The 15642-nt window shown below is 39.4% G+C and overlaps 1 protein-coding gene across 2 annotated transcripts in view; it reads left to right on the top strand.

Moving 5' to 3' along the window:
* The window catches only part of dclk2a (doublecortin-like kinase 2a), a 60015-nt gene that overhangs the window by 12139 nt on the left and 32234 nt on the right, over positions 1-15642 (top strand). For both annotated transcript variants that reach the window (XM_062996212.1, XM_062996211.1), the window contains exon 2: positions 5765-6105. In XM_062996212.1, coding sequence (XP_062852282.1) covers positions 5765-6105 — 341 coding nt within the window. The remainder of the gene's footprint in view (positions 1-5764; positions 6106-15642) is intronic.

Genomic DNA, 15642 nt, shown 5'->3' with positions numbered 1-15642 from the left:
TATATATATATATATATATATATATACAGTGTATCACAAAAGTGAGTACACCCCTCACATTTCTGCAGATATTTAAGTATATCTTTTCATGGGACAACACTGACAAAATGACACTTTGACACAATGAAAAGTAGTCTGTGTGCAGCTTATATAACAGTGTATATTTATTCTTCCCTCAAAATAACTCAATATACAGCCATTAATGTCTAAACCACCGGCAACAAAAGTGAGTACACCCCTTAGTGAAAGTTCCTGAAGTGTCAATATTTTGTGTGGCCACCATTATTTCCCAGAACTGCCTTAACTCTCCTGGGCATGGAGTTTACCAGAGCTTCACAGGTTGCCACTGGAATGCTTTTCCACTCCTCCATGACGACATCACGGAGCTGGCGGATATTCGAGACTTTGCGCTCCTCCACCTTCCGCTTGAGGATGCCCCAAAGATGTTCTATTGGGTTTAGGTCTGGAGACATGCTTGGCCAGTCCATCACCTTTACCCTCAGCCTCTTCAATAAAGCAGTGGTCGTCTTAGAGGTGTGTTTGGGGTCATTATCATGCTGGAACACTGCCCTGCGACCCAGTTTCCGGAGGGAGGGGATCATGCTCTGCTTCAGTATTTCACAGTACATATTGGAGTTCATGTGTCCCTCAATGAAATGTAACTCCCCAACACCTGCTGCACTCATGCAGCCCCAGACCATGGCATTCCCACCACCATGCTTGACTGTAGGCATGACACACTTATCTTTGTACTCATCACCTGATTGCCGCCACACATGCTTGAGACCATCTGAACCAAACAAATTAATCTTGGTCTCATCAGACCATAGGACATGGTTCCAGTAATCCATGTCCTTTGTTGACATGTCTTCAGCAAACTGTTTGTGGGCTTTCTTGTGTAGAGACTTCAGAAGAGGCTTCCTTCTGGGGTGACGGCCATGCAGACCAATTTGATGTAGTGTGCGGCGTATGGTCTGAGCACTGACAGGCTGACCCCCCACCTTTTCAATCTCTGCAGCAATGCTGACAGCACTCCTGCGCCTATCTTTCAAAGACAGCAGTTGGATGTGACGCTGAGCACGTGCACTCAGCTTCTTTGGACGACCAACGCGAGGTCTGTTCTGAGTGGACCCTGCTCTTTTAAAACGCTGGATGATCTTGGCCACTGTGCTGCAGCTCAGTTTCAGGGTGTTGGCAATCTTCTTGTAGCCTTGGCCATCTTCATGTAGCGCAACAATTCGTCTTTTAAGATCCTCAGAGAGTTCTTTGCCATGAGGTGCCATGTTGGAACTTTCAGTGACCAGTATGAGAGAGTGTGAGAGCTGTACTACTAAATTGAACACACCTGCTCCCTATGCACACCTGAGACCTAGTAACACTAACAAGTCGCATGACATTTTGGAGGGAAAATGAAAAGCAGTGCTCAATTTGGACATTTAGGGGTGTAGTCTCTTAGGGGTGTACTCACTTTTGTTGCCGGTGGTTTAGACATTAATGGCTGTATATTGAGTTATTTTGAGGGAAGAATAAATTTACACTGTTATATAAGCTGCACACAGACTACTTTTCATTGTGTCAAAGTGTCATTTTGTCAGTGTTGTCCCATGAAAAGATATACTTAAATATCTGCAGAAATGTGAGGGGTGTACTCACTTTTGTGATACACTGTATATATATATACAGTATATATATATATACTGTATATATATATTAATTCTTAAAAATAAGAATTACTAAATAATGATTTGACAAAGAGTTACAATTCCTTGATTATTTTAATATTACCAATTTCCAAAACATTTGAAGAAAGTCTAAACACTAATAAGTGATGTTTTCCATCGTGACAAAGATCCATTTTCAGAGCAGCTGCATGCGTTGTAGTGCCAAGCAGTGCTACCCACCCACGCTCACCCAGACACCAGGCAAACACGCCTTTCATCAGATCTGTGGATCTCTTTTAATCTCATGAGTTTTGAAAGATCTTTTTTGAACAAACATTTTTTGCTATAAATATAAGCTCATGGACTTGGATTCTTCTGTCCTCGCATAACAGCACCAATACTGCTCAACAAATCCTATATGCATTACAGCTGTCATCTTGGAATGTAGGAGCATCAGTGTTCTGCTTAGACATGAGCCATGGTCGTTCAGAATTGCTCTGTAGATGAAATTTCAGTCAAACTTTACTGTATATGAACTCACCAGAACCAGAATTTATATAACTTTTCTGCTTGAAATACTCCATGAAGTGCTCCATTTAGCGTAGTCCCTTGACTTGCATCATTAGAGGCAAAACCACCTTTCAGAAACAACAAATGCAATTTCCAGAAAAATTGGCAAGTTTTGCAAAAATGCAATAAAACAGCAATCTGTGATTTTTCTTATTTTACTCAAACCTTTATTTTGTCGATTAATTTTCACCACAACTTTATCCCAGGCAGTCTCAGTGCAATATAGTAACACACCCAGGACAGGACTCAAATCCATCACGGGTCCTTTTAAAAATTGGGACAGAGGAATGTTTATCACAAGGTTACATCACCTTCGCTATTATTGACACTAATGGTTTGAGAACTGAGAATTTTAATTGTTGCTGTTGTTGGCCAGCATATATGGTCAGTGTTTTGTCAAGCTTTAAATGTTTTATTTGCGGCAAAATGTTTGCTTTACCACAATATAAGATGGTATTTGTGCATCCCTATTCACAGTGATGTGTAAGACTGAAAAGCTTTTACACTGAACACTTTTTGAATTACTTATGGACACTTAAAGTGGTCGGTTTAATAAGCTACTGGACAGTACTCCCAATATTGGTATATAACTTTTTGGTAAACATAATAACAATAGTGGAATCTGTAATGTGGTGTTTGTTACCTGATGTTAGATTGATTAAATATCAGGACCTGATGAAGACCAGTTTACATTTTTTTATCTTAAGTGACTTATAGTACTATGACTAGATATTGTCTAAGCAATTGAAGGTTGAGTGCCTTGCTCAGGGGCCCAACATTGGCAACCTGGTAGTGGTGGGGCTTGAACCATTGGCCTTTCTATTACTAGTCCAGTACCTTAACCACTAGGCTACAACTGCCCCACAGTTAATGTTTAGTTGTATGTTTATATAGTGGTTTATATTAGTGGCAGCCAAAGGTCTGAGCCCACAAGTGTAAATGTCTCTATTTTACCTTAAATCCTTATTATAATAAATCCTTCAAAACTCAAAAACCAAACATGATAAAAATGTGCTGACTGTAAAGTAGTGACCTCTACAGTCACTTGACCTAAATCCTATTGGGACTTTGTTCTCAGACAAAAACAGACACAGCCAAATATTCAGTGACATTACTAGATGTTCTTTGTAATGTTGTGAAATTCATGTACATTTATTTAAAGATTTAATTGGTATGCTGGTTATATGGTTTGTAATAAATAGTATGGTAATACATTTAAGAAAAATGCAATAAAAGTATCATTTTTACTAGTGGTCTCATACTTTTGACTGTATGCATATGCAGAATATAACTAAGGTCTGCTTATGTTTCTCACCGCTGTAGGTTAAATAGCAAAGTTCAGTAAATAAGACTATGCTTTATAGCTAGTGCTGACATTACTGCCTTCCTGAGTTATGGAGAGTTTATTTAATATATTGATTTATAGAAGAACACTCATTCACTAATGAATTCAGTCAGTTCATGTGGTTTCCATTTACCATCAAATTTATCGAGTGGTTACTGAACAGGGCCTTTGGGACAGACCGCTTGCTTGAATGCTGTTACACTGGTATGTCGGTGAAAATACTCTGGATGTCGGCCAGAAGTGTACGCAAAAAAGGAAGTGCATTAGAGGTCTCAGCATGCTTTACATTCCACACACATTTGAAGATTCCATGATGGGGTGAAATCCATGTTTCGGACCGGGCTGGAGATATACAGGAAGTGTGTACCTTTGGTAGAAATATTCTGCTAAAGATTTAACAGCAGTTCTGTAACTGTTTAGTGTGGTCCACTGATTCAGGAATCAAAGTGAAAGCTCCCGACAAGGCCTGGTTGAGCAGGATTTTAGTTTTTATTGCATATTTAAAACGTGTCCTATCTTTTCTGGAAATGGGGTTTGTGTATTTATTTGGACAAAAGTATTGGGACACCACTTCTAATTTTAAGTTTAATGTGTGTAATAAAATGAAAAGAAAGGAAATTATATACTTCACAAATTTTCAGCAACAGTTTAGGGAATGACCTTTTCGTTCCAGCATGACTGTGCCCCTGTGCACAAAGGAGTGTCTATAAAGAAAAGTTTGGTTTAAGTAATGTGTGTGTGTGTTTGTGTGTGTGAACTTTACATTACCCATTACATAATTACCCATTACAATAGAGAGACTTAGAGAGTTTTTAGAGAGGTGGCGGCACAGTGGCTCTGTAACTGGCACTGTTGCCTCATAGCAAGAATGTTCCTGGTTAGATTCCCAGGTGGAGCTATCTGGGTCCTTTTTGCGTGGAGTTTGCATGTTCTCCTAGTGTCTGCGTGGGTTTTATCTGGGTGCTTCAGTTTCCACCCCCAGTCCAAAGACATGCAGTCAGGTTAATTGGAGATACTAAAGCCTGGGGTGTTTCCTACGTTTTGCCCATTGAATTGCACCCACCGCAACCCTGAATAGGATAAAGCTGTGGTAAAACAGACAATGAATGACTTTTTACAGTTTTGGTAAATTATTACAATTAATTTAAACCTCTAATTCACAAAATTCTTTACACTCTTTATTTAATACCTTGTAGAAGCCACTCTGGCAGCAATTACAGCTGCAGAACTTCTTGGATTTGTCTCTACATTTACATTTACATTTTCAGCATTTAGCAGACGCTTTTATCCAAAGCGACTTACACGATGAGCTTAACACGATGAGCAATTGAGGGTTAAGGGCCTTGCTCAGGAACCCAACAGTGGCAACTTGGTGGTGGCGGGGCTTGAACCGGCAACCTTCTGTTTACTAGTCCAGTACCTTAACCACTGAGCTATCACTGCCCCCTACATGCATTGTAGACCTGGATTTGGGCTGTTTATTTTATTCTTCATTACGGATCCTTTAAAGCTCCATCAGTCTGGTAACTGCCATCTTTAGTTCCCTCCTCAGATGTTTGATGAAAATTCACAGACTTGCTCTGAAGTCACTCCAGTATCGTTTTGGCTGTATGTTTTAGGTCACTGTCTTGTTGAAAGGTGAACGTTCAGGCCAGTCTGAGCTCGGGTGCGGTTTTGAGGAGGTTTTTTAAGGATGTTCTTGCTGCATTTTTCGGCCCCATTCATACATTCTGCATCCAGCCGGGGGACTCCAATTGAATTCAAGAATTATTAAAGCAAACAGATAGACATGATTACAATTTGAAGTGCAACAACAAAGGGTCTGCATACATTACTGGGTAAAAACTGCATTATGTCTATTCAAAATCAAATCCACAACACAATCAAGTGTGCATAAAGACTAAATGCATTCTAAACATACTGCTGTTATATACTGCTGTTAAATATATGTTTGTTTATATTTATTAGTACAGAGTCAAATGTCTTTGTATGTAAGTTTGAAATGATAGTACATAGTACTGGTTTTAAAGTAGTAGAAACTAAGGACCTGGGTTCAGTCCTCATTTTTGGTTCAGCCAGTTTAGGTTTCTGATTTTACTCATTTTTGTCAGTCTGTACAGGGTGCATCCTTAACATGTTTCAGATGTGTTCACCTAACACTGCCCCACTTACTCCCATCCCCCTGCAGGTGAGAGCTACGTCTGCGCCTCCAACGAGCCCTACCGCAGAGTGAACTACATCAAGAACACTAACCCCAACTGGTCTGTGAATGTAAAGTTTGGTACATCACGCTCTCTCTCCTCTTTACCCACACTGAGGAATGAGTTAAAGGAGAGAGAGAACAAAGATTTCATCAGGCCCAAACTGGTGACTGTTATACGGAGCGGAGTGAAACCTCGCAAAGCTGTCCGGATTCTGCTCAACAAGAAAACGGCTCACTCGTTTGAACAAGTGCTCACCGACATCAGCGATGCCATCAAACTGGACTCGGGAGTGGTCAAGAGACTCTACACTCTGGAGGGAAAACAGGTAGGAGGGTATTTTAATCATTTTAATTATAATAAATACTGATAAGCATGAATACTGTGCATTGATGGCTTAGTGGTTAAGGTACTAAACTAGTAATTGGAATGTCACACCAAAGTCCCACCACCTAGTTGCCACTGTGTCCCTCTTGAGCAAAGCCCTTGAGCCTCAGTTGCTTGCACATTGGCCTTGGCCAGAAGTGTAAGTTGCTTTGGATAAAGGTGTCTGGTAAACGTAGGTGGTGCACAAGATGACCCACACATTTTCCCACATTTCGCCAAATGTAGTCATTTACAATTCCTCTGCCGCTAGCACCATTACCATGCTGGCTAGCACCTGTCACCTCCAATAGTATAAAGTCCCTGACACCCAGATATGGAGGTTTACTCTATAATCTCCAATACTTGAATAAATGCCTCAACCAGATACATTATATGGCCAAAAGTATTTGGACACCTGACCACAAGCTTGCTGGACATCTCATTTTAAGACTAATGTAATTAAAACAAAGTGACCTCTATGTGATCTTTTGAGACACTCTTCTGACAAGGCTTCTTACAAAACATTGAAGTATGTCTTGAATTTGTGATTATTCCGTCAAAAAGTGATTTGTATGGCTGGGAACTGATGTTGGTCAGGAAAGCCTTAATTGATGTTTATTCCAAAGCTGTTTACTGGTCAGGGCTCTGTGCAGGCCACTGGAGTTCCTTTAAACCAAGCTTTTCTTTGTCTTTATAGAGTGTGCCTTGTGCACAGGGACACAGTAATACAGCAATTAGGTAATTATGTGTTGTTGATGACAGGTCTACACGTTTAATTTTCATGGTTTACCACCACTTTATCCTGGTCAGGGTTGCTGTGTTTATGGTTTCACAGAATCACTGGGCACAATGCAGTAACACATCAGTTCAGTCTTTATTGTCCACAAAGGGAAATTTGTTTTGCAGCATGGCATACAACACAAAAATAAAAACAAGACAAAAACACATAATACAGCTTAAACACATAATACAGCTCAAATATACAGGGGTTGGACAAAATAACTGAAACACCTGGTTTTAGACCACAATAATTTATTAGTATGGTGTAGGGCCTCCTTTTGCGGCCAATACAGCTTCAATTCGTCTTGGAAATGACATATACAAGTCCTGCACAGTGGTCAGAGGGATTTTAAGCCATTCTTCTTGCAGGATAGTGGCCAGGTCACTACGTGATGCTGGTGGAGGAAAACATTTCCTGACTCGCTTCTCCAAAACACCCTAAAGTGGCTCAATAATATTTAGATCTGGTGACTGTGCAGGCCATGGGAGATGTTCAACTTCACTTTCATGTTCATCAAACCAATCTTTCACCAGTCTTGCTGTGTGTATTGGTGCATTGTCATCCTGATACACGGCACCGCCATTGGATGCACATGGTCCTCCAGAATGGTTCGGTAGTCCTTGGCAGTGACGCGCCCATCTAGCACAAGTATTGGGCCAAGGGAATGCCATGATATGGCAGCCCAAACCATCACTGATCCACCCCCATGCTTCACTCTGGTCATGCAACAGTCTGGGTGGTACGCTTCTTTGGGGCTTCTCCACACCGTAACTCTCCCGGATGTGGGGAAAACAGTAAAGGTGGACTCATCAGAGAACAATACATGTTTCACATTGTCCACAGCCCAAGATTTGCGCTCCTTGCACCATTGAAACCGACGTTTGGCATTGGCACAAGTGACCAAAGGTTTGGCTATAGCAGCCCGGCCGTGTATATTGACCCTGTGGAGCTCCCGACGGACAGTTCTGGTGGAAACAGGAGAGTCGAGGTGCACATTTAATTCTGCCGTGATTTGGGCAGCCGTGGTTTTATGTTTTTTGGATACAATCCGGGTTAGCACCCGAACATCCCTTTCAGACAGCTTCCTCTTGCGTCCACAGTTAATCCTGTTGGATGTGGTTTGTCCTTCTTGGTGGTATGCTGACATTACCCTGGATACCGTGGCTCTTGATACATCACAAAGACTTGCTGTCTTGGTCACAGATGCGCCAGCAAGACGTGCACCAACAATTTGTCCTCTTTTGAACTCTGGTATGTCACCCATAATGTTGTGTGCATTGCAATATTTTGAGCAAAACTGTGCTCTTACCCTGCTAATTGAACCTTCACACTCTGCTCTTACTGGTGCAATGTGCAATTAATGAAGATTGGCCACCAGACTGGTCCAATTTAGCCATGAAACCTCCCACACTAAAATGACAGGTGTTTCAGATATTTTGTCCAACCCCTGTATATAAAATCCTAAATAGAAATAGAAAAATAAGGGAAATTCATATCACAAATTTAATAACCCTATCGCTTTAGGTATAAAAGAATTTTCCATCTATTACCGGACAGGATGGCAATCTATTGGGGGACCTCAGCCACACCCATCCCCAAAAGACATACCCGTGTTAGTATGTAGATGTCTAATCGGCTGATATCACCGCTGGGGATTTGAACCCTGGATCCCAGCTGTAGTGGGCTACCATAATTTACTGCTGCACCATTCATGTGTACATATAACTAGCATACTATAATTTGCCAAGAAGGCAGCTGGGAGCTATAAGGTATCTTCTGTGGTTATTTACATGTACATAATTTATCCTTATCCATTAGCATATGGTAATGTTCACCTGCTCCTTCATTTACCTTCAACCAGTGGAGCTCATACAGACATGACTTTCTCAAGAGAATAGACCATTCCACTCCACACAGGAATTGAACCTAAGCTCTTTTTGCTGTGAGGTGACAGTTCTACCCACTGCACCATCATGCGGTCCATTAGCGATTATGAGGCTATCAAAAGAGGGTTGGACAAAGATGCTCTGTCAACAAAAAGAATCTGAACTCTGTATGATGACTAACACCTCAGCAGGAATTTACAGTAGTAAATATTTTAGGAGCTGCTCAGCTGTGAGAAAGTAGGAAAAACTGTAAATCAGAACTGCATGTGGCAAAACAAGAGGGTTTATACACAGATGGGTTTGAAATGACTCACAATATAACAAGCCAGAGATCTCTGGCATGACTCAGGTGCTTTTTCACACCTCCAGTCTTTCTTATTCCTCTATCTGTCCTGTGTTCTACTTGTTTGTTACTTTGTCTTTTTAACAACAGCCTAGTCTAGAAACAGTCTGGCCATTGGGAGGTTGTCAGGCCTGGATAAAAATAGGAGGGTTGCATCAGGAAGGGCATCTGGCATAAAAGAAAACTGTGCCAAGTCTAGGGTAAGTGGACCAGATCTGATGTGGCAACCCCTAAATATACAGTGTTAGATGTCATCCACTGTGGTTCCTACCATCTGGTACCAGGTCAATGGTAAAGGAAAGACAACATGTTTTGCCCCTACTTATTGATCTCCTTGTACCTGATGGAAGGAACCACGGTGGATGATGTTACTTACAAATAAGTAGTAAGGATTGAACCTAGCATATAGGAGCAGCCAAAAGGGGACAAAAACAATTTAAACAATTACAATCTAGGCTAAAACAAATACTGAGCTCCTCAGCTTGTCTAGTGACCCTATTTTAGTGGCTTAAAATTATTGGTGAGCCTGTACATGCCCAAATTCAGTACTGCAAAGTTCATGTTCTACAGGAGGTTTAGCTAGGTCATTTTATTATTTAATCAATGTCTGTGGTCGAGAAGGCCTGATATTATATTGTTTTTCTGGTTAAGGCTGTGTCTGACGGAGGGAGGGTTGATGGAATTTTACTTTGTTGATGCTGAAAAACAAGTAAAAACAAGACTAAATTCTCCCTACATGCTTACTTGAGGTAAAAGGTGCTCCTCTGACCCCTTAAATTATGTCTGAAGTCGTCTGTATTGATTTTTATCAATAAACAGGAAATCAGCTTTTGTAAATCTTTTACTGTTATTGATTATAAGTGTCGTCAAGGGGATTTGGACTCTTGCTGACCATCTGGAGAGTTCTCTTGGGTCTTCAGGCTTTCTAATGGCTCATTCATTATTCATCTAATTGTATTTATCTATCTAGTTGCTGGCCATCCTCTTCCTCTTTTACCTTCAACTCTTCCAAGCATAATTGACTTTTCCATTGAAATCAGTTCTTCATGCTGTCCCCAAGAATGTCCTTGAGTGCCACACCCTGATGCATGCTAGTTTCTTTTCAGTGATATATAAAACATAAAGGAGGATGTTTTTGATGTTTGGCGCATGTGTGTGTATGGAGTGGGCAAACAGGACAGTCCTGGGTATTAGGTTGTTTGGGAATGTCTGGCGTTGTTTTCGGATCAGAATGGACATGAAGGCATGTCTGCTTGTCACACACAATTAAAGCAGACAGAGGCGCATGGGTGGGTGCATGCTGTGAGGCGACGTCTTCTTTAAGTAGGGCACCGAGGCACCCCCAGTGCAAAGTGTTGTCCGCTATTCTTGTAGCTAAAGGGACTGTCAAAGTGGCTGTATCTCATTTGTAGTTTATACAAAACCGTGCAGGAAATATGACTAAATATTAATACTAATGAGGTCTGATGCTTATGTATACTACACAATGTATGCCAAAAGTATGTAGACACACTTTCTAATTATTGGTTTGAGCTGTTTTAGCTTTATACAGTCAATTATAAAATGAACTATATATTTTCATTTGAGGCAACAGTTTAGGTAAGGCCCTTTCTCCTCCAGCATGATTATGGCCCTGGGCACATATTAAGGTCCATAAGACATAGAATGGGCACAAATCTGCAAATACACACTTTAAAGTATTATGAAAGGCATTCAAAAGAGTGGAGAAAGAAATTAGCTCCGTATTAATGCCTTAAAATCTGGAATCAGATGCCCAACAAACTCATGGGTCAGGTGTATGTGGACAGTCCAGCACTATTCATCTCTGCTTGTACATCACATTCAAATTTATAGGCATTATTATGACATCAGTCCCCACTTTTCTGCTTCAATACTAGATTTTAGACCAGGTCGAAAAGGGTTGGGGTCCATTTAGCTACAAGATTGTGTGTGATGTTGCTTTCAGTTGGCATTCTAATTTATCTCAAAGGTTTTGGATAAAGTCCTGACCTAGGCAGTTCTGCAGCTCCAGACTAGCTAAAAACATTTTGTTATAGACTGTGCATTGTTCACATTGCAATGCAAAAACAGGAAATGGGCTTTTTACATTCACATTTGTCTGTCAGAATGGCAGATAACAATGCATAGGTCATCACTGAGTTCCTGTTACTCCTGAGTCTAACTGTAGTGTGCTTTACACCACACCAGTGGATGCTTGGCATTGTGCCTGGTCATGTTAGGGTTGTAATCTGGCTTTGCTGCTCAGCCAATTTCATTATTCTGCCATTCTAGTTGTATCCAATTACTTGATTGCATTACGCTTCCTCTCTACTGTTGCTGACCTCCACTCTGACCGAGGAGAGCCCTGGCTAACACGTGCCCTCTTAGACATGTGTGCAGTAGTTGGATAATAGAAACATTGAAAAGTGTGTTTATATACTTTTGGTTACATAGTGTTTGTCAAAATGATTTATTGCCAATTAATTGTAAATATTGTCACTTGTTAGGTACTTTTTCTAATTTTAAAATGTCATTTATTTAAAAGTTTACAAACTGCTTCATCAGCAGTAATGGTTTGGAACATGGTAGCAGTCTAACAGGAAGGCTAGTAAATTACCATCTGTTTGTGGCAGATCTTATTAGGAGGAGGGATAAAGGGTTTAGTTGGACTCCCTGCTGAGACTGCATTCAGCTTTGTTGTTATTAGATCCAGATTCTGTTAGGATAAATTTAAAATGCAGCTGGTTGTTGGAAGCTGCTTTACGCTAACACAGCTCAGCTAATACAATATTTTCAGCACAGCATCAGCTAGACTACTGCTACACAGAAATGCTTATTTCAGTAAAAAGAGAATCGATTGTATCCTCATCTGAAAGCTGCTTTAAGCTTATTTTCTGGGAGGGGGGAGGGGGAGGGGGGGTTAGTTAGGCTTACATTTAAGCTAGCTAGTTATAGGTTTAAGCTAATTACAAAGACGAATGCCTGTTTGAGAGTTCATTGGTGTAACAATCCACAGACTCCGGTCTACAAATAGGTACAAAAACAGTGTAGTAATCAGATCTGTTATCTTTTACCACATTTTAAAAAGCGAGTAAGTGCGTGTATGACATACACCAAGAAAACAGTACAGTTCTGAATGCTTAACCCTTACATTGAGGAGGTCATGTGGCTCAGTTATGCTTGTCCATTTGTTCAGATAGAATCTGACTATTTGCTTATTATGGGACATGACTATTCTTATGGAAGTGGTCTTTTAGGGGCAGTTGTAGCCTAGCGATTAAGGCACTAGACTAGTAATCAAAAGGTTGCTGGTTCAAGCCCCACCACTGCCAGGTTGTCACTTTTGGGTCCTTGAGCTAGGCCCTTAACCCTCAATTGCTTAGACAGTATGCTGTCAAAGTACTGTAAGTTGCTTTGGATAAAAATGTTAATGTAAATGTTTATAATGATGGCAGTGTTTACAACCACATGGCACTAGGGCTCACTGAATGGCTGAAGTATGAAAATTATGCAAATTAAATGCTATTACAAATAGCTTTGTATTTGTAATATCATTTAATTTAAATGTAAAGAGTATGCAATAGTCCTAAATCATATTGCCATAAAAAATTATAACAATAATAATAATAACAATAATAATAATAACAATAATGATAATAATAACAATAATAATAATAATAACAATAATAATAGTAATAATAATGATAATGATAATAATAATAATAATAATAATAATAACAATAATAATGATGATAATAATAATGATAATAATAATGATAATAATAATAATAATAATGATTGATAATAATAATTATAATAATAATAACAATAATAATAACAATAATAATGATAATAATGATAATGATAATTATAATAATAATAATAATAATGATAATAATATTAACAATAATAATAATAACAATAATAATAACAACAATAACAATGATAATAATGATAATAATAATAGTTATGATTATAATAATAACAATAATAATAACAATAAAATAATAACAATAATAATAATAATAGTAACAATAATAATAACAATAATAATGATGATAATAATAATAACAATAATAATAATAACAAAACAATAATAATAATGATAATAATAATTATGATAATAAGAACTATTATTATTATGTTTTGTTTTGCAAAATGTCTTTTTTAAGAAATGGGGTTTGTACGTTGTTCTCTTTGATTAATACACACCACCATCAGCACTGCTAGTAAAGATAAAATTATCTCTGCAACATTTAAGAGACAAAAGAATTTCAAATAATTCCCAACTCTATCCTCCTCTCTGGCCTGTCTGACCATCTGGCTTTCACAGTTGGCATTGCTGCTGGGCACACATCCAGAAATGTGCCAGTGGACCCTGCTGGAGCCGCTGTGTGATCTCAGTTTCATGGACTTGTTTTTGAATGTGCAATGTGGAATGATTAGTATAAAGAAAACTTCAGGAAACTCTTCAATTCAGAACACTGTCATTGTGGAACAGATCAGATTTTGTCAAAATAGGTCATTCAAAAGTTTTGGCACCCCTGACCAAAACACACAGTAGATTTTTTTTTATTAACCCAACTTCTGCAGCAAGTAATTTAAAGTGATAGAAATGTTTTAATTGTAATTAGAAAAATGTTAATGGTGGGATGTGCAAAAGTTAAGACACCCTATTAAAGGCATTATCCTGCCCAGCCAGAAGTCATTTCTATGTATGTTATAACTTGGGCACTACTAAATTCACAGGAAAATGTGCATAATTTTATGGACCTTATTTTTCAAAAATCACAGATTTCATGCCACATTTCACGACGGTCATTAAATTACACTCATAAATTGAATGATAGAATAAATGGAAGCTACAATAAACAACACAGCCTGCCTTAATAGTTGAATGTAAACCTAGAACACCAAGAAACATTTTCATCCATGTTTTGACACCCCCACCCCCCGCATCCACAAAACTTTGCAAAGTGCAAATTTACCAAACTCAGTTGTAAACCATAGAGTTTTTAGCTGCTTCGACAATTTGGACATTTTGACTAACCAATTGCTGACTGAAGTACCGTAGGATTGCTAGGACCACCTCATAATACAAATTAACCAGTAAACGTGAGGCACTTGAACGCTGCACAAATGAAAAATGTTAAATCACTAAACACAAACCTTCGATTTTGAATTTCACAGCAAATTGCATATTACACAAGAAATGGTTCATTTAATTTTCATGGCCGTGAATTAGGTAAGGCCTTATGTATAAGGATTTCTACCTACACTGTCTGCAAAAAAATCTTATAGTTTTATGATCTTTTTAAACTGTCATGCATGAACAGCATGTTTTTGGGTTTTACCACCACCCTCCCTATCTTGGTAAGGTTTGCAATAGGCCCAGGTTTCCCAGAATCAAGTTCCGACCTTACAAATGCTCATTTGACTGGATGGGCACCACAGACACTCTCAAAAACCAGTGGAAAGTCTTTTTTTTTTAATGCATTTTCTCCCCTTTTTCTCCCCCCTTTAGCACGTCCAATGGCCCAATTGCCTCTAATCAGCCAGCAGAGGTCGTAATTGTACCAGTCTGACAGAGAGAGACCCATATCCGGCTTAGTCCCGCCCATCTGAACAACAGGCCAATCGTTGTTCATGTGGCCGCTCAGCCTCAGCCGGCAAGGCAGAGCTGAGATTCGATATGATGTATTCGAGATCCCAGCTCTGGTGTGGAAAGTCTTTTTAGAAGAGTAGAGGCTGGTTTAGGAATGGGATGTCAAACAATCTCCATAACCTCTTAGCCATGTACAGTAACTGTAGCTTTACAGTAAGTTATAGCTGCATTAACATATAATCTCTGTACTGGACTGGAGGGTCAGGAGCAGGAGGTGTCCTTGCCTTGTCCACTGTGCTATTATTTTTGGAGATGCTGATGCTGTGCGATCTGACAGTGCAGCACAATGCTCTTTGAAATTAAAGCTGATCTGCTGCGTCACCCTTTTCACCTTCCACTTCTGTTCCTATCTTCTCTTCCGACAGGTTGCAATGTTCAGTGGGGCGTGTAAGCAAATTAAAGCAGTAACACTGTTTGATAAGTGTTTCTATACAGCAAGAGGAAGTGTTGAAGGAAGGAACCACATTTGTTTTTATTATTTAACAATGTTTTAGTGCATTTATCTGCTGTATATCACTGGTTTCTGGTTCAACTGATAGCCCAAAGCTCTGTCTACTATGATACCACTGTCCTTAGCAATAACACACTCCAGACAGGAAGCCAGTTCATCGTGGGGACTTGGCCATCCCTCTGACATAACCAATCATGTCTATATGTATCAGTGCATCACAACACACAAGCTTATGTCTCTTTGTTTTAGGTAGGAAGCTAATTTGACCTTGTTTAAAACAAAACCCACAGCATGACTTCTCCCTGACCTTCCTTCATCTTTTTTACTAACAACACCCCTCCTTTTTTCCCCTCTCTGGCACAGTCGGAGCCAT

This window comes from Trichomycterus rosablanca, chromosome 5 (genome assembly GCF_030014385.1).
Source record: "Trichomycterus rosablanca isolate fTriRos1 chromosome 5, fTriRos1.hap1, whole genome shotgun sequence".
In the NCBI taxonomy this organism is placed as follows: Eukaryota; Metazoa; Chordata; class Actinopteri; order Siluriformes; family Trichomycteridae; genus Trichomycterus; species Trichomycterus rosablanca.
Note: the sequence above shows the minus strand (reverse complement) of the source record. Positions and strands in the feature narration are given on the sequence as shown.